This window comes from Phodopus roborovskii, unplaced genomic scaffold (genome assembly GCF_943737965.1).
Source record: "Phodopus roborovskii unplaced genomic scaffold, PHOROB, whole genome shotgun sequence".
Taxonomy (NCBI): domain Eukaryota; kingdom Metazoa; phylum Chordata; class Mammalia; order Rodentia; family Cricetidae; genus Phodopus; species Phodopus roborovskii.
Window position 1 is genome coordinate 5,663,824 of NW_026126434.1, and position 27,766 is coordinate 5,691,589.

Below are 27,766 nucleotides of genomic sequence, written 5' to 3' on the forward strand. Positions count from 1 at the left end.
AGAGCTAGCCAATAAGAAACAAGTAACTGGCCAACAGCATTGTATCAAATACATAGTCTCTGTGTATTATTTGGGGCTGGTGGGGCGGTAGATCAAGACAGGCGGAAAAACCTTACTCCTTACACCCAACATCTAAAATCCCAAACTCTTGAGACAGAGGGAGCCAAAAACTAGAGGACAAGATATTACACAAAGGTCAGGGAGGACCACTTGTTCCCAGCCTGGCACTGGCTCTAACATGGTTTGTTTTCTGACCTTCCAGAATTATTTTCCTTTGTGAGAAGTTACCTTTCCTCTCAGGATGAACATGAGGACCCTGGAAGGAAAATTAGATGAGAGAAACACAAACAAAAAAATAATTCATGCCATGACCAAAATACACCTCAGCAAGGGCAAATAAAATATCAGTCATCTTACAGGGGCCCAGAGAAGCTTTTCCTGGGAGAATCATGTTAGCTTCAAGTGTTATACCTAAAGCTTCTAAGCAGAGATGTCCCTACTTTGCATCATCCCATGCTTTGGCTGTAAGGAATTATAACCATTTTACTGTCCGTTGTCATAGTTTGTTAACTTTTGAACACCTTCTTCCAGCAGAGAACAGGAAGGAATTGCTCTTGGGGAAAACCATAGACTGACTTGGAATCTGGAAGCTGAGCTCAAGCTCTGTAATTTTGGGGAGAATTCTAAAAGCCAAGTCAAGCTACCCTCTTATTGGAAAACCTCATGAGGTGAGAGGAACCTCAGACCACCTAGAGGAAGCCAGGCCCTTTGCCCATCCCAAATCTCTTTAACAACAAACTCTTTGAGAACAGTGTGTTTTCAGAGAGTACAGCTTCCTGAAAAGTGTTTGTCTAATCTCTCTACCTCAAATCCCTCTCCAAACACTAAGTTTCCTGCCCAGCACAGACAATCAGAAAGCTAATTATCTGAGATTAGGAAGGGGAGTTATTCCCTTTTAATTACATGGAATAATTAGCCCACCTGATGTCAGCAAAGCCAATGGAATTAGAAGTAAAGTCTAGGTTGGAGGGGTCAGTGTGGGTGGTGGGAATGCCCTGAGTCTGAGGCTGCTTCCTCTTGGCCATGGTGGATGCTGAGGTTCCAGATAAATGAGGGTACAGCATTCAAAGGATATGTGTATGGGGTGGAGGTGGGGGACAGAAGAGGCAAAGAGATACAGACAGACAGACAGAAAGAAAAACAAAAGTGAAGCAAGCAGAGAGGAACACAGGAGAGAAAGAAACAAGAAATGAAGGAGGTGACCAGTCAAACAAGACTGGTTTGTAGACACTATTAAACCCATAGTTTTGCAGCCTTGCATTGTGGTTACTTACCCTTCTAGAAGGTAAGAAGCTGCCCCTTACTTGCCTCCTCCCTCCTTTTTGCCTTCCTCTGTTTCTCCCCACATGCTCTCCTCTGATGCCTGGCACACTGATCTAGTTTTGCAGCACAAGGTGTAGGTGCTTAATGTTTGAGGCCTGGCTGTGGCAAAAACAATGATCTAGGTTGAGTGCAAAGGAAGGGTTTTCGCCCTTGCAGCCTTAATCCTGACTATGAGAAGACTCTCTTGGTTCATAAATTCATTCATTCAGTGATTCGTTTATTCATTTATTCTTTTATTTACAAATTCATCCAGAACTTTTACTGTTAAAAACTTTATTACTCAATAAAGGCTGACCATAGTCAGTCTTGAGGCTTTTGTCAGGGTATGGAGTCCAGGCCAGTTGTAGAATTCTCTCCTACATCTTGTAGCCACCTGCTGATACATAAACCATCCCAGGCCCTCACTCGGAAACACTCACTGGGTGAGTGCTTCCTACAAAGGGTCCAGGTGCACATCCATGCCCAGTGTAGAGACTGAGCCAAAGCCACATCGTAGGTGATGCAGCACAAAAGAAAGGTATCATTTGCATTTTTTAAAAAGGAATGAAGGCAATTTATAAGAAAATGTTAGACAACATAACAATAACTTAGAACTAGAACATTCATGCCCCTTCCTTCACAAGGAGAGAGAGGAGTATACACTATTAAGCTTAAAAAGGCTCTGGACTAAGATTAGATTTGATCTGAGATTCCCGCAGCCAAAAAAGGTCTGCTCTCTGGTGGAAGGACTCATTCCCATTTTCCAGAAAATACTATTCCCAGACTTTACACTCTATATTCAACTTATGATCATGTGAGTCCTTGTACAGAATCCAGGTCAAGAGTTTAGCATCAAACTCAGAATTGTCTTCTTTTAAATGTCAATTTTTAATATTAACCCCTTATTAAATGTCAAGGCTGTGAATCTGTGTGGAACAACTAATATTCAAGGAGGTACTCTCATGGAGTATAAACAATAAAAGCATATGAGACAATAAAGAAAAGTGAACTTGAGTGTTAAGATTTTGTAGTCTGGGGCTGGGAGAAATGGCTCAATGTTAAAGAACACTGGCTCTTCTTCCAGGGACTCAGGTTCAATTCCCAGTACCTACATAGCAGCTCGTGATTGTTGGAAACTCCAGTTATAGGATCCCAACAGACAAAACACCAATGAACATAAAAATAAAATTAAAAATTAAGAAAAATAAATACAATTTTAAGAAGAAAAAAGATTTTTGTAGTCCAAGTTTGTGGCTTCCCTGAGCTCTAAATTGATCAAGGATAGAATGCAAGTTTTAAAGTACACTGTTGAGCTTGGCACACTGCTGAAAGTTGAATAAAATGAACTATAAGGGTTCAGCTTCTACCTCTGGAAATTTATAATTTATGTTGGCATTTAGATTAAGACTCAGATGGCATCAGAATAATGGGAAAAAGACAAAGGTGAGCATCGGTTAGGGAGACTAATAATAAACTGCCTCAAATTCAGGTGCTTGCTGGGACTGCCTGGTTGTGACTTGTGACCCCTTGCCTCCCCTGTCTGAGCCCCACATGTTTCATTTGTGACATAGATTTGGTGGTAAAGTAAGGGTTAGTGTAAGGTGCCTGGTGTCTAATCCATAGCTGCTTTTAGCACTAATAGAGGAGCCATGAGAAAAGCAAGAAGATGTAGAGCTCTCTGAGAAGCTGGGGACCTACTTCCTTTTCTGAGCCATCTCCTTCCTCATGGTTAGGACTTACCTGGGCCATTTCTGGAGATACTTTATCATAGATGGCTTTTCAGGAGCCAGAACTCACCCCCCCCACACACACACACCTGACACAGGATCTGTTTAAATTATAACTTGATAGGTATCTGTGACCTCCTGTTGATCCATCTATCTCCTTCCTCTTAGAAAAAGGCCCAGGTCCTGGGTGGTGCTGAGTAGTCAGTCCCAGTTTAGGTCTCTCCTGCCTGTATAGCCTCACTGGCTACCCAGCCCTCAACCTTCATATCCCTTCCACGCTTGTCCCCAGGAATGTTTATTCTCACTTCTCTTAGAGGAATCTCTGTCTGGAGTGGTTATAGGTCAGCACCTTGAAGGCTCCAGGTGACAGCTAAAGGGGCTGAGATGAAAATCCATGTGGCACCCACCTCTCTCAGACACTCTTACCTAGTATGCCCTGAACCAGAGTGGCCACATATAGAACTAGGAATCAGCACACACTGGTGCATTGAACACACCCCTGCCTCCCTCTCCTGCCTCTTTGCAGCTTCTCTGTTACTTCCCAGCTCACTGCCAAACTGTCAAAAGCACCAAGAGGCAAAGTGCTGTTCAGTTAATGATTGCAGCCCCAGGAGAGGTACAGAGCTCTTTTAAGAGAAGCAAGTATAAGGGAGATGGGGACATGGGAGGGGCTGGGGGGTGCTTTAGTGCTTAACACAAAAGCCAGCTCTTTCTAAGGCACAGATTAGAAGTGGGCAGGTCTGCTTAGCTTCTTTCTTTGTGGGAGAAGGACTCGAACCAACCCTTCACTTTACTCCTTTTCAGGAAGTAAAAAGAGTCAGAGTCAGAATGCTGCTATCCTTTGGTGGATCCAGTCGCCTGAATGTCTGGTCACCAGCACAGACCCCATAGAGGCCCTAGCAGTCCATTCCTTCTCCCAAAGAACAACTTGCCAGTCTCAGCAGATGGACCCAGGCCTTTGGCTAGTGAGCAGTACAGGAACTGGTGGGGTACATAGCAGCACCAAGCCTGAAAAGGCCAGAGATGTATGCAGCCTAGTGTGTTCCCTAGGTCCTTAATCTGAGAAAAGACAACTGCCTGAACTCGTACATATAACTTCACTAGAGACAAAGAGACAAGACAGCAGCTATGTGCTAAAAGGCAAGAGGTGGTGGCTTTTGGGTTAGATCACCAAGGAAGATTGGTATCCTGAAGGTAGAACAAATTGTAAAATAAAGATACAAGAACAAAAAAGCTAGGGATAAAATTGGAAAGGGGTAGAAGATCATGTTAGCTAGACTCCAATGACAAACTAGGAAGACTTTTCTATCAATGGGGACAATTAAGGGTGGGGTGTGTGTGTGTGTGTGTGTGTGTGTGTGTGTGTGTGTGTGTGTGTGTGTGTGTGATTTCTTTCACTATATACACTCATTGTTTTTTAAAAATTATGAGTCTGAGACAAGCAAGAGAAAGAAAATTACAAACACCTGAAATTTAAGGACTTTTGCATACAGAAAAGGCAGGATCAAATGAGTGTTTTAAGAAGATTAATCTGGCAGTGTTGAGTAGAATATATTAGAGAATGAATATGCTGGAGGCAAGGAGACTTCTCAGGTTATTGCAGCTGCAGAGATAAGAGGCAATAAAAACCCAGACCCAGTAGTTAGCAAAAAGAAGAGACATACAGCATGTGAATATAGCCTCCATTTCTCTTGGTTACCACACATTTTCTGCACCATGGTACACACATTGCATGTATATTGTTTTAAGAATTCTTTTAGAATATCCAACAGTCAATCTGCATCCAGACACAGGCCCTGGGTCAGGTCATAGTGCTCAAATCCTCAGACTTCCATCCTGCAGCTCAAAAGCCACCGACAGTGTTAAAGAGAACAGATTACCATTCCAGATTATGTAAGGCAGGGCAATCACAGACTATTGAAAAGAATGAGTTAATTTGAGAGGGCAATAACCCTTTTTAAGTTTCCTACCCTTTGCTCTTTTTCATAACTGCAGATAGCCTTCTTGCCACTGTACAGGAGACAGCTAATCCTTCCATAAAACAACTTTCTAGAGGTCACAGCACTGTACTGTGTAGTTATAGTTTCTAGTCCAAGTAAAGGCAGTCTCCTAAGGCCCCAAAGAGAAGCAGAGTGGGAGTTTCAGAACCAGGCCCAAGAAACTTTAGTTTCTGCTCTGCTACTTTTCAGCTGCAACCAGATACACACATTTAACATTTCTTCCCTGTAAAATGGGAGAGACCCTACCTCATGGAGTTTTGAAGATTATTTGTGTTCACCCACCCCCCAGTAAATACAAATAAATAGTTTCAAATTAATGAATAAGGAGAAAAAGCTATTCCAAAGCATACATATGTGGAAGTGCTGGCTTCCTTGTCCTACCTCCTTTAGGGAAAGGAAGCCAGTCTTCCTCAATATGCTCACTTCTAACCCATCCCAACACCTGTTGCGGAAGGCTGCCCTGCCCTCCAGATGGTCCCCACAGAGTCACTCCTTACTCAAACTGCTTGGGCATCCCCAGGAAAAGAACCTGTGTGTGGTACTGTGAATGGAGATTCTTGCATGAGATTTGGGTAAACAAAGACTCCTTGGTCTTGGCAGAAGTACCTCATTACTCTTTATTAATCTCCCCTCCCTCCTCAACCCTCCCAATTCTGTGCACTGTGTGAATTATACCTTTGCATAATGTGATTTCATCTGTGGCTGCCTAATGCTTCAGCTGACTCTTCTCTGTTTATCTTAGTATTTCCCAGAACACTCTACTGCTTTCTTTGCCTGAGAGTTTCTCTTGTTTTTGGCTCCTCAGACCTGTCCAACCCTAGGATTTTAGCCTGTTGTATAAGGTACAAGGCTGGACCATTAGAGTAGACCCTCAGTTGGACTTTTTCTTTCTGGTCTTTGTTGTTCAAACCCACTTAAGAGGATAGAACCAAGGATATAGATTCCTTTTGCTTCCAGGTCTTAATATCACTCTCCCATGAGCAGTCAAAGGCAAGGCAGTGCTTCCAGGAAGCAGGATCTGAGTTAATCCATAGATTGGTGAGAATGGAGCCCACATACCTAGAGGTGGCATGTATCAGTGACTGCTTGGCCATCCTCCCTTGGCCCAGATGGAGCAGGGAAGACACCTTTTAGATCAAAACCCTGAACTCTAGTGTTGCACCCACCCCCAGCCACTTTCTCCAATCTACTCTGCATATTTACCTTACTCATCATAGTGCCCAGTAAATGTTTATTGTCTTCTATCTTACATGCCAGCTGTTAATACTCAAGAGTGTTCTAAGATGCCAGAATCTGAAGAAATCTTCTCTGCCCCCCATCCCCCAAATTCAGATACCTCTACCTCTGCTATACCTCCTGTTCTTCACTTAATATCTCCAAAAATTTATAACAGAAATAGAAATAATTATATCAGAAAATGACAGTCTAAATAAAATACCTTAAAAAGCCTTTGTGATTGACTAACAACTCTGTAGGGACCAGTGCTAGGAGTGTGCATATAGTACAGCAGGTATCTTATCTCAGCACACCATAGTTGCCTCCTTTTTCCTTGACAAGAGGGATTCTTGACCACACCTCCCTTTTTCTCATTTCCCTTGGCTCAGTGAAACCCACAAGCTGCCGAATCCCCCACCAATTATCAGAATATTTGGGGCTAGTCACCTAACTTCAGGGAGCCTTGGTCCACTGAGCTGTGACTTTGCACATTTTGTTACCTTTCTAGAGCTCTGAGGACAGAGCTGAGACACACACACACACACACACACACACACACACACACACACACAACTATGTGTAGGAGGGAGCAAGAAGATCTCAGAGACTGAATTAGCAAAGACTTCAATCTATAAATAATTCAGGTCATGGAGTCCTATAAAAATAAACTTCAGCTTGAATTCTCTCTCACAGCACTAAATGCACAGCTGCAGATGTACACTCATTAACTCACCCTAGTTCAGTGAGAACAGCACCAAACACCCCACCCACTTCTGTAAAGATCAGAACGTGCATGTGTGGCACACATAAGCACACAAACACCACCTGTCAGGTACACACAAAACACGCATGATATCCAAACATATATGCCACACATTACACACAACCTGACACATGGATATAAATACTAGATACATGGAAAGGCATACACAGCACACATAAATTATGCATATAACATACCACACATACACACACACCATCATATACACATTGTAATACACAGACACATTACACACCAAACACATATACGCCATATACATACATCACAGAGAGACACACTACACAGAGATAGAAAGGCACACACATAAAATACATATAGACCACTCCAATTACGCCATACTACACACATAAAATATATAACACATATCACACAGATATACACATGTGCACCAAGCTACATATCAACTGTCTATATACCACCTGTGAATGCTCAATCCAGTTATAGATATAGCATATACACCATAAAATACATGCATGTACCATGAAAGCATAGAGTTCTGAGCCATAGCCAACCAGTAATAACATTAGGACAGAAGATGCTGTGAGTCCACTCAAGCCTCATCACTTTGCATCTGAACTCCCTTCCTCCTGTATGATCTGGGGCCAACCCCAGTGATGCTACCTTCAGGTGTGTAGCACAATGCACATTTTCTACAAATGTAGTTCCCACCCTAGATTTTGTTTAGGCTTCATCTCCTCCAGGAAGCCTATCCTCGGCCTATCAAGGTAGATGGGCCACCCTTTCCTGAATACTGCTATCTTTGTAGAAACCACCTCTCTCGAGGCTAAGTCTTCAGTTTGTGAAGATGACATGGGCTTTCCTGTTCCCATCCTGAACTCTCTAAAGAAATTCAATATTATTTAATCAGTTTCCTCTGCTGTCTAGTGCAGCTTAGCTCATAGTAGGCATGTAATAAATAAATAAGGGATAGTAATGGAAGTCTTAGCTAATAACTCTTTTCATTTTCACGATATCCTTTTTGTGCTGAGAGAGAAGAATAGCTACTCTCATCTGGCAGCTACAGAAACTATTACATGAACAAATAAAATGACTTGCTGCAAACCACACACCAGTTAATGCAAGAGTTGGATTAGACTTTGCCGTCACCTGAATCTCAGGCCCAGCAATGTCTGTTAAACCCATTTTCTTCTCTAGATGCCCAAGATGATCCCCAAAATCCTACTGCTAACCAATAGCTCTCTAAAGCCATCATGATCATTGTTTTTGCTACTAACAGACAGGTAAACCTCACAGACAGGCTCTGTAATAGAGTTAACTAGAAAAGAAACTGATACAAAGGAGTTGAGGAGCTATAGGTAAGCCAGGCAGCTGTGCATGTTGATCTGAATGGAATATTCAGGAATGGGGGTTGTCATTCATTTCTGTCCAGACACAGCTGTGATTTACAGAAAAGAAATGATAGTGTTAAAGTCTTTTCTTCCCTGCCCCTTGCCCTCCAAGAACAGACAATGAATTTCCCCGGGGTCCTACCCAACTCACTCTTGCCCCAAAGCCAGCTCTATTAAGCTGAATTTTAGTTTCCAAGCAAATCCCTTCAATTTTATTCTGAGTTATTTTGTCCCTTAGAAAATACTAACAGCCCTAAAGTGACTGGGGGAGGCATGAAAGATGAGAAGGTAGGGGACACTTATACTCCAGGTCTTCTGTCTACCTTGCTCAGTTATGCTTGTCCTCTTGTTCCTCTCGTGTGAGAAGCCCACCTGACCTATGGTGGGCTCCAGCTCTATGGATCCCCTTACCTGTGTGAACATGAGGTCCCACAACTTTCCTAGCCTCAGATTTATCATATATAAAATGGGAATTAAACTAGGACTGACAATAGAGGAACTTGTAAAGATAAATTATTTTTATTATGTTTTAAACAGTAACCAGCACATTTCAAGAGCTATATAAATGGTAGCTATTAATAAATCAGGTCAACAGCACCAATCTGAAATACACCAAGTATGTTGTCCTGCCTTTAGGCAGGGTTACACATAATTATGAAACAAACTGAGAACCTGAAAAGGATAGCCTAGTATGTTGGGGTTATTAGATGTCCCTATAGCAGGTGTTCTTACTGAAGCACCCTTCAGTATCCTTACATGAATTTTAGACACATTTTGTTTCTTACTGTAGTAAACTGAGTCTTAAATTCTGTGCTTTCTGCGCCTTGATTAAGCAACACAGCCTGGTAATGTTTCCACGCCTCTGAGGTCAAGCACTCCCAGGAGAGATGTTGTGCTGCTAGAAAACATTTTCTGTTAGCCTGGCATACTTTTCCATATTACCTCCCATCTTAGCTTTTCCCATCTTAGCTTTTCCACTGGTAGTATGTCAAGAACTTCTTATGTGGTCTATACTGATTGGATTAGATAAGTGGTCTATTTCAACTTATTAGTATCCTTTGTGTCATTCAAACCTGGCCCTGGGAATACAATACTAAAGAATTGTTTATGGGACACCATAGAATAGACCAAATTGCTTGGCTTTAAAAATCCCACTTTGGGGACTGGAGAGATGGCTTGGCAGTTAAGAGCACTGACTGTTCTTGCAGCAGATAGAGGATCATTTGCCAGTACCCACATGGTAGGTCATAACCACCTATAACTCCAGTTCCCGGGAATCTGACATCCTCTTCTAGCTTCTTTGAGTGCTGCAAGAATTGGATACAAAGGCATACATGCAAGCAAAAGACCCAAACACATAAAATATAAATAAATATTAAAATCCTACTTTTGTCCTAGTATACCCCAGCAGTTTCCTGCCATTAGCCATCTTATGCCTGATAGTGATGGAGGGCAACTCTGTAGGTGAGAGTTCCTTGATTGCTGCTGAGAAGTCTCTGTGTTAAATGTATGCATCCTTCAATGATCAAGGCCCAGAGCTTTGAACCTCTTACAGTAATTAAGAAAGTGATTCTCTAAAATTTTCACTAAGTCTCAGAAAGGTGATTCCCATAAAAATATACCATGCCTCATCAAAAATCAGAAGACCCGGGCTGGAGGGATAGTTCAGCTATTAAAGGCTAGGCTCACAACTATAAAAAATCAGAAGTCCCAGACCCACACTGCCCACTTAGTCAGACACCTCCATGGAGAAAAGTATCTGCTGCTGGCTAACCTCCTACCTCCAGCAGATCTGCCCCCTTTCCCCTCCTTCTAGTCTCTGGCCTCCTAGTCCATCTCCATTTTCTCTGGCCTTCTTTGAGTTTCTTGAGCAATTATATAAGCTTGTGGCTGATAACAGAATATTACTGATTTGATGACAAATACATTTCCTTCTAGGATTAAGAAAGAATGAAATATAGCTTAGCTCAGGTGTTTGCTCAGAATCTTCTGTTCTAGTTTGGGGTTTTCTTTGGTATTTCAGAGTTATGTAGACTTGATTCTGGCTATGTCTCTTGTTCATTAAATGACTGCGGTGGCACACAGGAAATTTTCAAAGCATCTCACTAGGTCTCCAGTACAGTGGAAATGTAAGGGACATTCTTGGAACACAGATGCACCATATTCTTAATGCAGTCCCAGGTTTGCATAGTAATACCTGATCACAGGGACCACAGAGGCAAGACCTGACCTGATCCATTGCATTTATTCTTCTTTCTTCTGACTTGGTGTGCAAACATTGCTCTGGGGCTCTTAAACAATTCCAGATGAGTGGGCAAAGTTGCTGCTCAAGCTGACAAAGGGCAACAAGCTTCCTGAGGTAGAATTTTTCAGGCCTTGTCTAAGGGATAGAATTGTTTCCACAGCTTCTGAGTGGAACTAGTATTATTATGAAGGTAGGGAAATTTCTCATTGGATATGGCACTGTCAAAGTCAGAGTACCCTATGTCGTGGAGACAAAATTGAACCAAGTCAACAGGAAGTCATATAACCATTATGTCTTATCTCAAGCCCAACAACTTCTATAACTTAAAGCTGCTATATTTTTCATGAAACCTTTTATAAACTTAAGCCTGTTGGTCCAAATAAGAAATTTAATTTGAATAGTAAAGAGGCTCCTTTTAATTGTTGGGGGGTGATACCATGTGGAAACTAGTGATTAGTTCTTCATTCTGCTACACATCCAGGTTAGAAAGTGGATGTTTAGTACTGTAACATCATGACTGATTCAGTACTTTCCTTAGTCACATGAAAATAAATGCCCATCCTCATCCCACCTCTGGAAGGAAACACTTTGATAACAGTTGTTAAATCAGCTGTCTTTAATGAAGAGAGACAACTGATGTAATAGAAAGGGGGTGATGAGGGATCTTAGGAGAAGAAAGAGTCAGCCCACAGGGGAAGGATCATGCATGGATAGTAATGGCTAAAAGAGTACTGTTAATTCCATTGGGCTAACCCTGGCAATTTCAAGCCAGAGCTCACAGGTCACCTGTCAAAGCAGTGGGAGTATAGTATCCCAGGCTAGGCCTTAACCCAGTTCCTGCCCTTGAGATCCAAGTATAGGGTCTCAGGCCATTGGACACCCAGCCTCAATAGGCTCTTGGTCTATTCACTCACCTCCAGCTCATCCAAAGAGTTACATGCCATAAACAATCATAGGCCCCTTCATTGTGCCACTCTCAGGAAGTGCAGAGGTGAAAATGGTAATTTGCACCCCACTCCTTTGACTCTGTAGTAAATACTTCTGTTGACTTTCCCTACCCAGCCAGGCAGAACTGAATTCTCCTCTGCTCACTATCTGTCCATGTTACTGCTGTATCTGGCCCAAGGTGGACTGCCTTTGAGATAACTTCATCTTGGTGTCCCACCCTTATAAACTCTTAAGAGTATCAGGATTGCACAAGCAGAAACAAGAGACAGTTAAACAAGAGAGAATGGAAAAGGTGTAGAGGACAGAGAAAATATCTTTTGATCTCACTAAAGAACCCAGAGTAATCTGCCGGGTTCTTTAGTTCATATCCTTTCAAAGGTGTTTCTCAAGCATTCACCTGTGTCTGTCACCATCTATGTTCCAGCCTCACGCAGGTCCTCAGAGGGATACAGGGAAAGGAAAAAAATACACACCCACCTTCACAATGTTAATGACTCTGCACATATTGGAAGCAATTAAAGAACAATTCAAATAGTAAGTCAATACATGTGAGCAAATCAATTGATTGTAATCTTAGGATACATGTCTAATAGGGAAAAAAATGCACCAGTATATGTAATTAATTATCAGAGGGCAGGAGCCTTCCCAGGAGAGGCAAGCCTTGAGTCAGAAGGTATGTAGATAGAATGAGACAGGGAACTTGGAGTGGGAGAAGGGCTAGGGAGTGAATGGCAAGCTGCTGATATGGGATGGGACTGTGGGTGGAGCCAATTCACACCAAGGCCTCCTTGCCAACAACTTCTTACATGAAATCTTTCCTTGAGCACTTTAGGGCTAAGCCAGATAAGTCTTTCTCCACCTTCTGTACAAACAGCCTCAGCATCACTGGGAATCTCCCATCAAAACAGAGGCTATGGTCTGGCTCAGTCACACACTTCCCACCCCCTGACAGCAATTCTGAGTGTGGCAGAATTGACAGCATTAGGCTATCTTGCTGCTTCTCAACCTTGGCTGTGCCTTTGCCTAGGGAGATTTTAACCCAGGTGATACTGCCTGGACTATACCCTTAAAGATTCTGATTCATGGGTCTAGTTCCAAAATTCACATAAAAAACAGACAAACAAAATAAACCTCACTAGATAAGCTCAAGTATGTAGCCTGGACAGAAGAGCCATAGGTAAATGACATTCAGGTCCTCTTTGTTTACTGCCCTGGGATGAGGCAAAAAAGAAAAAAAAATGTAATGAACAGATCTAGGGGCAGAAAGATTTCTGAGGTCTGAAATTTTCAGTCCCCAATGATGACAACAGGGTTTTATTGAGGTCTGCCCCCCCCCAGGTCTGCCTAACACAAGGGTAATGTATATAGATGTTGACTCTCCAATCTATGGTAAGAATGCATATACACACTCCCTTGCATATACACATCACAAATTCTGTAAATGTATGTGAATGCACACAAGAACAATTGCATAAGGACAGTCAGAATCTTTCAAACACATATCAACCACCATTAGGAATCCCAGACCAAAAGTGGACATGGTGATGCATGATACATGCCTGTAATCCAAGAATTGGAAAAGTTAAAAGTGGATGATTAGAGTGCACACTGGGTTACACAGTGTAACACTGGTTCCAAATAAATGAGAGAAAGGAGAAAGGGGATATGGGGAGGGGAAAGAAAGAAGAAGAGAGGAAAACAGAGTAGAAGGGGAGAGGGAGCAGGAGATCTCAGGCCCTGCATGCTGAGAGTGATTGGGAATGGATTGAGAGTTTAACATAAGTAGCACTTCTTTCCAAAGCAAAGACCTGGAGGGGCAGCAACTGTCTTTTGTAAGTTGTCCCTCCAAGTAGAAACAGATGGTCCCTGGGAAGGCTGAGTGTCAATACTAAGGGCAATTTGTTTTTCTTGCAGATTCGAGCTGATGGTCCTCCCCATGGTGGGGTCCAGTATGAGATGGTCTCTGTGTTCAAAGATGGGAGCCCCATCCTCCGGGACATGGCCTTCTCTATCAATCAGTTCTACCTGTATGTCATGTCTGAGAGACAGGTAAGTGCTGACACACATCTCTCCTTTCCAAACTCTAGGAAACCTCTGATAGGTCAGAAGTTGTTCTGTCCTACAACAGAGACTCTGAGCTTGCTGTGCAGGGATTCTGAGAAAGGCAGAGCCCTGTGGCATCTGTAGAGAGGTAGAGGGAAACTGCAGGGCCAGCCCCTTCCAGAGGCTTCTCTCTAGGCCACAGCCCCTGTCTGGGTGAGTGATTAAAAAGCCCTGCAAGAAAAAGCTAGACTGAGCCTCACAGCATGGTGTGATTAGGAGTTAGATTTACTGTTCCTGGGCCCACAGAGTTGACTGCTCATGGGAGCCAAAGAGGTATAAATAATCTAGGCCTTCAGGCTGGTCTGGCTCCTGGGAGACAGGACTGAGATGTCACCCTAGAAGGAAATCAAATTTTGTCCTGAGTCAGAGAGTGGATGCAGGACACAGCTGGCCAGTTCTGGAAAGATGAAACTACCTGCAAAGGTTGGAAATCCCACAAAAGAAGCCTCAATTCTTTGCTAAGTAGCAACTGAGCAAGTCCTAGACCCAGGGAAGGAATCATTCTCTGAACCATGTTTTTTTTCTACGTGTGTGAACAGAGGGAACTCTGGAAAAGGAAGGAAGCAGGGATGATGGGGTTTGCCAGACCCTCAAAGGAAGGAAACTAGGTGAAGTGCTTAGCCAAGAGATCAAGAGATCACCATGGATCTGCAGCAGCCATGGTTGTCCCAGAACTGAGGTTGCTGACTGACAGGGAAAATAACTGAGGTGGAAGACCCATCCCTTCACTAGGTATCTCCTGTGTCTTTCTTAAATGTTCCTGAAAGATGCCACTGTCCTTAGTCAGCTTCACCCTTCCCAGGGTTCTGTGTGCTTTCTTTTCAATGATCAAAAATCTGGATCAAGTGATGACAAACAAGGGGGTGAGCAGGAATGAAAAAAAAGGGATGGATGGGTGCATGGTAGCATTAAGGAAAGCAGTGATGCAGCTCTAACTTGAAAATTACTTCTTGAGAATAGATGACACAAATCATATGCTAATTGCATGCAAATTACATCCAGATCCTCTTGAGCCCACCTGTCTTTTCTACCTTTATTCATGTGGCCCCTGCAATTGAGGAATAAACAGACCCAGTCGAGAACTTACTAGAATTGAGGGAAATTTGCCAACCCAGAGTGGTAAGGTAGTCCTAGAAATAAACATTGGCCTATTAGCCCAATAAAATAGCCAATGGGTCTTGGAAAAAGGTTACTAGACAGATCATTATTGGGAACAAAGTACTGGGAAAACATCAGAACAAATGAGGATTGGTTGCTACCCTTAAATTGATTACAATCTAAAGAGACACATGTCCCCAGAGATATGTACCACTGAATAGATTTCTATGGGTGCCCTGCATCTCATCATATTCTTTGCTTTTAAGGCAGAAACATCTTTGTATTTATTGGAGAGGATGCTTGTGTACATGCTTGTGTTATGTGTGTGGCGGCTAGAGACCAACCTCAGATGTCAATCCTCAGGCACCATCCACTTTGTTTCTTAAAACAGTGCCTTTTGCTAGCCTAGAAGTAGGCTGACTGGCTTGTAAGCCCCAGGATTCAGCTTGTCTAGGGTTCCCCACTACTAGGATTTTATGTGTGCCTTTCTTTTGTTTACATGGGTTCTGGAGGTTCACTTGGGCCCTCATGTTCATATGGCAAGCACTTACTGATTGAGATGTTCTCCCAGCGAGTTATTTTTAAATAAGAAGTCCAAGCACTACATTTTAAGAACAGTCACAAGTCATCAAATCCTCCTGCCCAACATATAACACCTTGTAGCCATTTGGCCAACTCTAAGATGCTCCTGCAGAACTACCTACAGATAACAGGATGGAGGATAGAGAGGTGGCAACAATGGAGCCAGGTAAAAAGGTAGCCACACAGGAGAGAGATACCACACTTTGGTAGTATTTTCACATATTTTGTATGCCTAAGGACCAAGCAGATCACTCTGGGCAAGAACTTTCACTTGGGTTCCCTGAGCCAATTGATATATAAATAGAATAAATGGCAATGACCAATGAGAGCTTATGGTGACTGGGAAGCTGTGGGGAGTGGGGGTTGCATATCTTTTTCTCAGACAAGATGCTTAAAATGTAGGCAGAAGAGGATGTAGTTTAGTGGGTTCAGAGCTTGCCTGCCATGCCCAAATCCTGGGTCACGTTTCTAATACCACACAGGTGGCTGAGAGGCTGGGTCAGAAATGAAGTGGTTGAGTAGTCTTCAGGGTACATAATGACCTCTTGGTCTATATCTGAAAGCATCAGCCCTGGCCATATCAAATCCTCAAATATCTCATTTATAAATGCCCCTTCCTTTCTCCAGTCTTTTGCATCAGATTCCCTGTTCTTGCTAAAGTGAGAACCAGACATTGAGTAGCAGCCAGCCACTGGGAGCTGAAATTGGAAGCCTTTGGACTCAATGCCATGGGGCTGAACCTGGTCAAGAGAGATATTAGGAGGTTCCCCCTACCAAGTGGAGTGGGCCAATCAGGAGGCTGAGTCTAAGAAGGATTCGTGGTAGAGCTAGGAAGCCTGTCACTTGGGTAGCTGTAAATCATGCAGAAGGTGACTTCAGCAGAGGTAATCTAAGGCTGAGGGCCAAGAGAAGCTCATGAGGCCCATCTGTCTGAAGCCATGGAGCAGAGTATTGACACTCAGCCTGGCCTCTTAAAGGATACAGTTCAATGAGTATTAGGAGAACAATCAGGAAGAACAAAGTGAGGCAGCCTGTCTTCTCTCCCGGTGTTTGCCATTACTTTTCACATTATCCCACAACCTTAGTTTACTTCTTTATCAATTAAAGGTTGTGAAGCAAATAATGAGATATCTCTGAAACCACAAGTCCTGGATGCCATCTCACAATTTTATAGCTGAGTTGCCTTGGACAAATCACTTAATCTCAGTGTATCTCACACAGTAAAGTGTGAGATCAGTTGAGATAACAAATGAAGAGTTTCCTTATTCAGCATCAAATGCCACATGCTTACCATGAGGACTCCATATGGCCCCTCCAGCCCTTACTTCCATAATCCCATTACTGGGGATGTAAAGGTATGTGGTTGTTAGGATGAAGAAAATGGCACGTAACCCAGATAGCTGACCTGAGCTGAGAGGCCCAGGTTCTGGACCCTCTAGTCCTGACCAAGTTTCCTCAGGGCCTGGTCTCTTAACTCCTCAGGGACTTGGAAAGGCAAGCATCCAAGACAGAGATGTCTAATTCCAGTATCTATCAAATCTTTGTAAGACTTAGCAAGGTTTTTGGCTTGGAACTTTTAAAAATAAGATTGGAAATAAATGTATTTTCATTATTGTTGAATCAACAGAATGAAATGACTTCTTTGATACTTTAATCTGTGTTTTTTTTATACTTTTCAATATTATTCTTTTCTTATGTCTTGGACAACTGTTGTGCTGTCAAGTCCTTAGGAAGGATCTTGAGGCTCTGGTAATTTTTCTTTGGTATTTTTTACTCAGTTTATAATGCATCTATATCATGAATGAAAAATATCATTTTGTCAATTATTTGGTGAATTCTGGCTGGTTGTTTCTCTTTTCATTTAGCTATGTATGATTTCTATGTTCTATATAAAGCTAGAACCATTTAATCTAGCATTCATGTATTTTTCATCTTTCATCTCCTCTTTCCCTATCCTCCTCTCTCTCTTTGTCTCTCTCTGTCTCTGTCTCTCTCTGTGTCTGTCTGTCTCCTCTCTCTCTCTCTCTCTCTCTCTCTCTCTCTCTCTCTCTCTGTCAGTTAACTAAATGTGATTAAGAAATAGAGCCAGTAAGAAGTGTTGAGTCATTAGTGCCACTGCCTAACAAGTCAATGTTAATGTACTCTCAATGGATCAACGGCTTGGCCAGTCCCAGGGGGAAACTTGGAAACAGAATTCTAGTCCTGCTGTTAATTGCCCAGGTGCCCCATCAAGAGAAGGCCAGCTTTTCCCTAGAAAGCTACCCCAACTGCAGCAGTAAGTTAGCAGATGTCATGAACAGGAATACAACTTGCTCCCAGACCCTCGGTGTCTAATGGAAGTCAGTCAGCAAATCTGGGAATGTTAGGCTGGGAGCCAAGTAAAACAGCAAGTAAGAAGATGAAAAGAAGAAGCATAGCCTGTTCCAACCCAGCTTGTCAGGCTGGCCACTCCCAGAAAAGGAATACCACTCTGTCCTCAGGGTACATGGGGAAAGAGTGTAGGAATGGAAGCAATTATTCTATTTTATACTTTAATTAGATTGAATTAGCAGAGGGAATAGAGGCATAAAATGATCCAGCGAAGGGTGAAATGGAAAAGGAGAGTCACCGTGTAGAATGGCTCCATGCAGGCTGGAGAGAGCCTTGGGAAGAACCCAGGGCTGGAGACATGTTTGGAGAGAGCAAGGGTGGTGTGGAGAGAGAGGGCTGGGATTCTACTCTCCCATTTGGAGGCTTAGAAAGGACAAATCCCATGGAGTTTAAGATCTGGTGTGTATGAATGACACCACCATTGCACAGCCACTTATATAATTCCCTCCTGAGCCTCAGTTGTCTTACCTGTATAATATGTCTAATAAAACAGTGTTCTGAGGATAGCAAACACAAAATACCTACTGTGTATCTAACACGCAGTCTGGGCTTTCATCATTAATGGTATTTTTAATAAAATGTCCTGGCACTTCAGAGAGGACCAGAAGTGATTCTTATAAACTATGACTGGGGAAACCCCGGCTTCCAGAATGGCTTGCAACCTGTCAGTCATCTCTGCTGCAACCTGTCAGTCATCTCTGCTGCAACCTGTCAGTCATCTCTGCTGCAACCTGTCAGTCCCATGGACCATCAGAAGACTCTGGTCTGGCCATGCTGGGCTGCATTCTTAAAATCTGGTATTTATTTTTAAAAGCCAGCAATGTGCCTAGTAGACTAAACAGTCCCTCAGAACACAGAGAAGCAGCTCATATGTGAGGACAAGAGGCCAGAATATAAGCATCTTTGTGGGGCGGGGGAGTAAGTTATCCCCATGCCATAGGCTACAGGTATGTACATCTGGTTTTTAAGGGACCTTCAGGGGCCTCTCTAAGTATGTAACTAAGCCACAAGATCAGTGAAAAAGACGGGATAAACCTCTTCTGCCTGTGAACACTCAGACCCAGTCCAAGTGCCCTTATGTATAGCAGTAGTTACTGGCACATTGTTCTGTTTGCTATATTACAAACCACCTCAAACTTTATGGAAATAACACAAACATCTTTTCACAGGCTTGGGGGAATGACATAAACAGCTTGGGTAACTAGAATGATGGTTGGAGGCCTGGAGGGATGGCTCAGCAAAAGCATGTAGTGCTCTTGCATAGGATCTGAGTTCAATCCCAGCATTCCTGACAATCAGCTCACAACCACCTATAACCAGCTCCAGAGAATATGATATCATCTCTGGCCTCCATGGGCACTGTACTCACATGTACTCACCTCTAACCACCACCACACACATACATGAAACTTAAAAATAAACAAGGGGCCAAGGCTGTCAGGACTTTTGACTGGACTGGCATCAATCCATGTGCTTTGGGCATCCTTATAGTGTCCCATCAGTTTCTGACACAGTCTCTAACATGTTTGAGCTGTTGACTCTGAGAATGAGAAACCTCCACAAATAAGCTAGAAATTGGATTAGCTTTGGAAGTCTCCTCATCCCTTTTACTTGCCTCTTCACTCTAGTGACCATCATCCCCAGAGATGTATGCGTGTCCATAGATACAATTTAAGAAACAAGGTTAGGGAGTAATAAACTTGCATGATTCCCTGTCTGCCAGGGCCATGGACCTCAGAACACCAGAGCTGACCAAGACTTCAGAGATTGCCTATTCTGATCCCAGATGAGAAATATTCTATGGGCACTTTTAGAATTGCAAGCATCCAACACTTATATCTAGGGTCAGCACAAGTGTGTGAGAACACACCCCATCAGGCTGCTTATTGGCTTAGGTTGTGTGAATCCTCAAAAGGGGCCACACCAATGTTTTTAGCCCTGAAAGTGCCTCTGGGAAATGGAATCTGCCAGGAGGAGGTCACAGTGCAGAAACATTCCTGGTCAAAGCATGGACTTTTCCTGTAACATTGTCCCAGCTCTCAGGCATAGCTCTGCCCTGTGATACAGAGAGGTATTCCTTGCTCTGCATAATTGCAGAATATTAACATGTTCTTTACCCTGTCTTAAGTTTACAAGTGGTAGGACAATGAAAACACTTCAGCCTGGAGTTATTAGACACATAAACTACAAAGCACCCCCTTCCAATGGGGACAGAGAACTAACTCTCCTGTCTCTATCTGTACCCACCCACCCCCCACCTCCCTGTGTGTGTTTGGGAAGAACCTAGAGATCTGGGCAGTCTCCTGCCTGATAAGATGGCAATACCCAGCCAGCTTCACCAGAGAACTAATTTTATTTTCACTGTTTTGGAGGAGTCCCTTTGAATAATTACTAAGCTCATTCTAGGACCAAAAATAGAATCATTTTCAAAAGAACTATATTCATTCCTGGGATAGCAAGCTTGCTGCCTGTAGCCAAAGCAACTGAATTCCCAAGCCCCTTAAGTTACCCAAGGACCTTATAGGGGAAACAAAAATATATGGACAACTACACTTCTAGATTCCTTGTCCCTTGCATTCTGACACCTCAGACAATTAACTATGGTTGTGATTATTCATTTAGTCCAAGGGAGAAGATTTCTCCAGTGTAGACAGAGTATGCCAAAGTGTGATTTTACGAGGCAAATGGTGTCTGTCATAGGCACTACCTTTTTCTGGTCTGAGAGTCTTGGTCCAGCTACAGGGGAACATGAAGTGGGCAAAGAGTTGAGGCTGAGGGAATTGATAAATTATGGAGTTTGAGGATTAGGAAAGTGAAGATAGAGTTTCTGCTGCACTTTTGGGTTAGAATGTATCACTTTCAATCCAAGCCTTTAGTGCACACATGTTTCTGCTTAAGGATATGGAACCCCGTGTGGCCTGGGAGCTGTGTCTCACTCAGATGTGTGTCTTTCCCAAAAGAAAGAGCAGAATCCTGCCTCCAGGAGCACAGTACAAGGAGCTAACCATGGCCTCCTCCCTCCCACCCCAGGTTTTGATTTCCCACATAACCAGCATCAAGGAGCCTAGAAGCTGACCCTGATCATTGTTCGCCTTTAATATTCTCTTAAAGTATTTTTTAAAAATTAAATGTTTTCACCTGAGGGAAAAGAACTGCTAACCTACCCTATTAATCAGACATGTAGATTGCTGTATTTTAGAGAGAGAATTCCAGCCCCTTATTTTAAAGTCCTTTGGTTTGGAAAGAAGTGATTAAACACAACGCTCAGGCTGGACAGACTGGTGCCAAATACCCTTGTTGCTCTAAATGGGCAAGGGCCTTGGGACTGTCCTCTAAGCTTTGGCAGGGGATTTGATTTCTCTTTCTAGTAACTGCTGATGGCTGACACCCTGACTGCCCACAGTGATGCTATAAAGACAGGAGGATGGGAAATTATTGGATTTTAATTCCAGATGCCCAGAAAAAGGACGTGTTTGCCCTGGCTATAATCTGAATCATCAGGAAAACCAGAGCTAACGATGGCTAACCTGTTCAGTCCAGCATTTCTTTCCCAATTTCACCATGGCTTCATTCAACATATGCAAAAGGAAGCACTGGTTGTGTGTACAAAGTTTTAATTTAAAAAATTGAAAACAACCTAGGCCTTAGAGAGTCACTGAAGATGTTCCCAAGAGTCAAATTAAACAGATGAATTTGCATACATTTGCATATGCAGCCTCTTTCATTCAGTAGACCATTAAGTGTCTACCATGTATAATGCATAGCTTTGTCCACTGGTAAGTCATTTGCATATGCAGATTTGGACAAGGCTGTCTTTCTAAGGAATGGTCCAACAAATATCTTATAAATAGGTCTGCCCTGGAGATAGTCTCCTTATGATTTCTTCCTGCTCTTTTCACTACAACAACAGTGCTATTAAGTGTCAGTTTGTGTAGAGATAAAAAACAGGTTTCCTATCCTAGGGAGAGTCATCAAATTTTGCTGGTAAGGAGTGGAATGTAGGTTACAGAGAGAATGTGGGCAGGGTGCTCAGTGACTGAGGCAACTTGAACCCTTCAGGAAGTGCTCTCACTAATACCTTCAGATTTAGAGTCTCTAGATGAGATCTCTTTGTCTTAACACAGGGATCCAAAGCTAGTAAGCCTTTGAGAGTATCTAGAGTACAGCAGCCCTTTGTTTCACAGAAAATGGGGCCTAAATCTCAGAAGTGACTTTGAAAACAAAGACTACATCTTATTGACAGTCACCTACTTTAGCAGTTATCATCAAGAACTTGGCTAAGTCCAGCTCCACCACTAACTGCACTGAGGCCTTGGGCAAGCTGTTTCGCCTCTCTGCTTCAGTAACCTCATCCGTAAATGGGCATACTTGTGGGCTCTGCTTGAGAGTTCAATGAATTAATTCAATGAATCAATGCCTTAAAAGCACTCAGAGAAACACTTGGCATGGTATGCCTACTTAATACATGTTAGCATTGTGATTATGTTTTTATGGCTATGTCCCATGCCTATCACCAGGCTAAGTCCTGCAAAGCAAGACTCACCTTATAACCACACCTATAGAATAAACTCTACTGGCTGCCTGGCCTCTCTGTTCTGCTGTGTTGAAATTTAACATTTATGCCAATGTTTTTCTTCTTTTAGTTTACAAACATGACCTCAGCTAATGAGTTTATTTTCTATAGATAAGAAAACCAAAATGAAGTCTGGCTTGCTAATTTGCCCAGAGCAGCAAAGCTGGCAAGCAGCAGTATATTGGGGCCTCTGCACCAGGCCTCTTTAGTGGAAGCTCCTTCCCAGTGCTGAAGACAGTGCCCCCTGCTGTGCCTGCTCCATCCTGCAATTTCTCCTTCAAATGTTCAGGATCCAGGAAACACAGGCTCCTCCTAACCTGGCACTCCCAAAGAGGTCTGTTTAAAAAAAAAAAAAAAAAAAAAAAAAATTAAAAAATGCCAACACTGTTTCAGAGTCCAGACTCATTCAAAGGACAGCAGAAGAAATGCCACTTTACAGGAAGAAAAAAGCATCCTGCCCAAGGAGTTTGGTGCAACTGGCCTGTGTACTATATAGCAGAGTAGTGTCCTTCCAAGAATACCTTCTCCTCCTAATGGCAAACAGGAAGAAAAAAGCATCCTGCCCAAGGAGTTTGGTGCAACTGGCCTGTGTACTATATAGCAGAGTAGTGTCCTTCCAAGAATACCTTCTCCTCCTAATGGCAAACAGGAAGAAAAAAGCATCCTGCCCAAGGAGTTTGGTGCAACTGGCCTGTGTACTATATAGCAGAGTAGTGTCCTTCCAAGAATACCTTCTCCTAATGGCAAACTGGAAGATAATTGATCACCCATGTCAGATCAATAAGGAATATAAGGACCTTAGAGGCTTAATGACCTAAACAAGGTGTTTGTAGGGCTCTTAAGGGTAGATCTATGAGTGAGATGAAAGTTTGAGCCTTTTGTCTTCCTGCCCTTGTAACCTCCCACCAATGTCATTCAGAGACCTCAAGGTCTCCCTAGTGCATCTTTCCACCCTATCCTTAACCTGGCTTACTCAACAAAGGAAACTCTTGCAAGGAAGGCAGATGCAGAGTGCAAGAAAACAGTACAGCTAAGAATACTCAGCTTCTAAGGTACCATTCAGGAGTAATCCAGATATGCCAGGATTCACTCAACTGCTGGTCCCACTAGAGTTCTAAGGCTCAGGAAGGCCTTACCAAGACAAATGGTGAGAAGGGTTGGGATGACACTCCATAAACTCAGCCTTCCCCTGCTCAGCCCTTCCTTCCTGACATTGACACTCCTGCTCTCAGAGTAATGTTTTAGTAACTGAATGTATTTGATTTAGACCATAACATTTAATGCTACTTTGGATTTCCAGTTAGGCTTCAGTTTGATACTGACATTGTGATTTGTTTTGATCAACACAAAAGAGAGTAACATGAGAGGAGCTGTCACAAACAAACTTATTTCTATCTGCCGGCTGGGACAGTGATGTTTTCATTGATAGAAGTACACTCATCAGTCAAAGAGAGAGAAAGGAGAAGAGGAGAAGCCTTGGGAAGAAATAAAGCCTGCAGTCCTGCCCCCCCCCCTCCAGAGTGTGAAAGCTGTACATAAGAGCCCAGGGACAGAAACAACACAGCCTGCCCCACAAGCTTCTCGCTCAAAGTGATGTAGACTCAGAGACACTCCTGGAACTTTGATCCAGGTCCTATGAATAATGCTCTTGGGAGGCAGGAAGCTGATCTCTTATGAGTTCTTCAAGTAAGACCCCCTCACCCCTCACCCCTCACCCCTCACCCAGAAGTGGTTAACTATGCGGGTTCACATAAAAAATCGTAGCTTGTCTTCACTGCCTGTGAGTCTAGCATATTGCTTACACACAATGATTCTTTCCAGGGCTGTCGAAGAAAGAATATTTAGGGTCAAACTCAGGTTGGTAAAGGAATTCAAGAGAAGATAGATAGAGGAATGGCATGAGATGAGGCATCTGCCTTGTGAATTATGTGGAAGGCTGAGGCAAGGCTAATTGCAGCCTTAGTTTCCTCACTGTGAAATGAATTCTTTCAAAGGGCACAGTGCTTGGAAGCTGACTTGGATATGACTTATGCCTATACTGGTGGGTACTAGTGTAAGGGCAGTGGCCACCCCTGTGTGGATGAGGAGCAGTATCTGTCCTGAGGAGGCTGTTTTCTATGCTCTTGCAGGGGAGTAGTGTGGGTTTTTATTTCTCTTCCAAAGCTTGGCTTTCACTATTTCAGACCAAAACTTGACTGTATTTTTCTAGCTAGCCCTTTTGTTCTCTTTCTGGGCTCAGTTTAGGAACCCCTGGGGTCTCTACGGGGTGGGGGGGTGCTCTGTGGTTCAATTCTCTGAGCATTTGCCACACTGAAACAGGTTAACTTTTCTTGCCCATATCTGTTGATTCCTCCCATTTCCCACTCCTCTCTGCAAACAGGTTGGGATTTGAAATTGCCACCAGATGGAAGAACTCCAGTTGTCATTAGCTGGTGGCAGCTTAGGAAACAGCCCAGGTTCAGCTTCCATTCTTCAGACAATGTTTAAAGATATAAAGGAAGGAAGACTGAAAGGGAGCCTTGGGCAGAGATGAGGTCAGTGTCTCAGCCACTCAATTACTAAAAGGCTCATACAGCAGCCACTCAGGGCTCAGATGCTTACAATATTAAACTTGTCTTTGCATGTCACACATACACACAAAGAGGGACAAGTGAGAAGTGCTTACAGTGAAGTATGTAAAGGGCTGGGAACACAACAGGATGCTCTTAGCTTTGAATCAGAGAAAGCTTCCTGGAGGAGGTAATACTCTAGTCAATCCATAAAAGGAGAGAGTTCATCCAAGGGGTTAAGGGAAAAAAATATTTGAAGAATGCATTCCCACAGACTGTGAAGCATCAATCCTTAAGACACTGCCATGGCACATAGGTGTGAAGCCTTCCAATCAGCTCTGTTCACTACCATTCCCAAGATGAAAGGGGTCCAGCCTAGAAAGATGGGGCTTCAGGCTGTCCAGGTACAGCAACATAGACTATGGGAGCAAACAACCATGTACCCAGTACAAGGACTGTTACAAGGGTTATTCCCTAATACAAACCCTCCAATCCCTCCATCTTCAGTTTCCTAGACAGGTCTAGGGGTCTCGGTGACATCATCAAGACAAAGATACCAGTATTGGTTCACTACCTTTCTAGACAGCCTTACTGGATGGTATTTTCCCCTTACTGTATGATAAAGGTGGTATCTAGCAATGACAGTTTATGGAGTGAAGATAAAGGTGTTGCCCCTTTGCCTTTAGTCCCTTTTTTCAGTGATGTTGATGGTTAGTGAGATTATCTGGCTGAACTCTTTCTGTTTCTTCAGGAGATGACAATATTCAGTAATTATTAGGTGTTTAGTATAGGCTGGAAGCCAAAGGGACAGAGAAAGAAAGCTGTTATGCAAGAAGGCTTCCTAGGGTAGCAGAAAGGCCCTTGTAGGCAGGCAGGTTATCCTGTATCCAGATCTGAGCTCTGCCAGTCTGCTTCTCCCTAAGGCCTTGCTTAGCCTCTATGCATCAGTTTCCTCTTTTGTAAAGTGGGGACAATGATAATGGTCACCATTTTGATTGATGAAAAAATTAAATGGCTGATCCATACAGGATCTTTGAGACATCAGGAGCTAAGCCTATAGAATGCATGCAACACAGGCCTGATTCCCTTGTTCACTCCTGAGTTTTTTCTCCTCTGCCATTGAGTTCTCAACAGCTAACAAGCTGCTATTTTCACCAGCCTGTTACACCTATTTCCAGCCTATGTCTTAAGAGACAAGACTAGGAAGGAAAACAAATAACAACTGAAGCTCATTTGCCAGTTGTCAGAGCCTGCCATCAGTAGAGTTCTCCTGCTCCATGTCCTGACCTTTGATTTACTGCTCAATATGAGTCTCTTGCCTCTGGGTCTTTCTGCCAGTGTCCAGCCCACACTCAGCTTCCTATCCCTCAGCTTCCTGGTGCTCTCTTCTTGAATCCTGTTCCTTAACAGGCTGAAGAGTGAGTGAGCTGTTCTGTATCCTCTGAGTATCACTGCTATCATGACCAGACTCCTAAAGCCCATGGGTACAGAACAGGCACACCAGAGCCACTGATCCTGACCCACAGCTCATTTCACCCAGGATGTAAAGTGAAACAAAGGCTAGCAAGCCATGTGCTCCAACCTTATTCTTCCTCCTTGCCTGCATACTGTAATTTCTCTATTAAGATTCACAAGACACCCTCTTCCTTTTATTTGTGTGCCTTCTGCATCAACCCTCACATCAGTTCTCCTCCTAGCTGACCTGCTATGGCCAGCTACTATTTCTGCTTCTCTGTCTCTTTCCTTCTTGAGCCAGCCTAACTTCTCTGAGCCACCTTGGCTGATGTGTGCAGTCAAGGACCAGACATTAAGAGGGTGTCAAGGACATGAAGTAACAAATGTACTGACAAAAGAACATGGCATAGAGGTCCTCAGGAGGCCAGGAATGGGCCAAGTAGGCCTGGCTGCAGGAATGGGTGTGTGTGTGTGTGTGTGTGTGTGTGTGTGTGTGTGTGTGTGTGTGTGTGTGTGAGAGAGAGAGAGAGAGAGAGAGAGAGAATGTGTATACAGTGTGTGCACAATATATTGTGTTTGTGTGTGCATATGTACAGTGTGTATGCAGTGTGTTGTGTAAAATGTAGTGTGTGTGTGTGTGTGTGTGTGTGTGTGTGTGTGTGTGTGTGTGTTTTACAGCATTCCCAAATAAGCTTCAAGAACATTTTCCAAGGAACTGTTACTCTTCAAGCCATGTACCTTGGTCTTCTCCTGAACTCTGTTACCTCCATCTTTCCATCTGAGAAAGGGTTTTAAAACCTTTGTGCAAGTCAGCTTCAGGATTTTTAAGCTTTCTTTTTGGACCTGGCTGTCAGCATCAATTTTCTGCAGGGAGTGATTTACCTTCATTTATTCATTACTACTACCACCCCCTAACTTCATTAGGGAAGATGTATAAAGGTGCTGAAATTAGAAAGGTCACCCATCCCTGGGCGCAGGACATGGTGTGCCTGTAGCTCTTATGAGCTTCATTCCTGAGATTAGGAGATAAGACAGCAGCAGAAGTCATTGGCCTTATGTTAGGTATATGTGAGACCTGGCTCTGCCACTCCCAGGTTGCCTAGTATCATAGGTCCAATGATCCCTCGAGGAAATTGTTGATAGAAGTAACAGAACTGGTTCTACTGAGGACTAACAGGGTGGTATAGTATAGTGGCATCTTGCCTTGTCAGTGAACTTGTAGTGGTGACCACACACTTTGGGCATGGTTTCAGGTACAGATGTGACTCCTTATAAGGTAGAGGAGAGGCTGACTCCAGCTCTCTTGAGTTGAGGAGAGCATCAAAAGGGCAGAGACTGCATCTTCTGGAGCAGGAAAACCATAGTGGTTATTTACTTTTATGTGTGCAAATGCTTCCCTAATAAATACT

The 27,766-nt window shown here is 43.2% G+C and overlaps 1 protein-coding gene across 1 annotated transcript in view; it reads left to right on the forward strand.

The window, feature by feature from the left end:
* Nucleotides 1-27,766, forward strand: part of Plxna2 (plexin A2) — a 168,232-nt gene that overhangs the window by 55,470 nt on the left and 84,996 nt on the right. Inside the window, exon 3 of the mRNA XM_051186688.1 lies at nt 13,542-13,676. Within this exon, the coding sequence (XP_051042645.1) occupies nt 13,542-13,676 (135 nt within the window). The remainder of the gene's footprint in view (nt 1-13,541; nt 13,677-27,766) is intronic.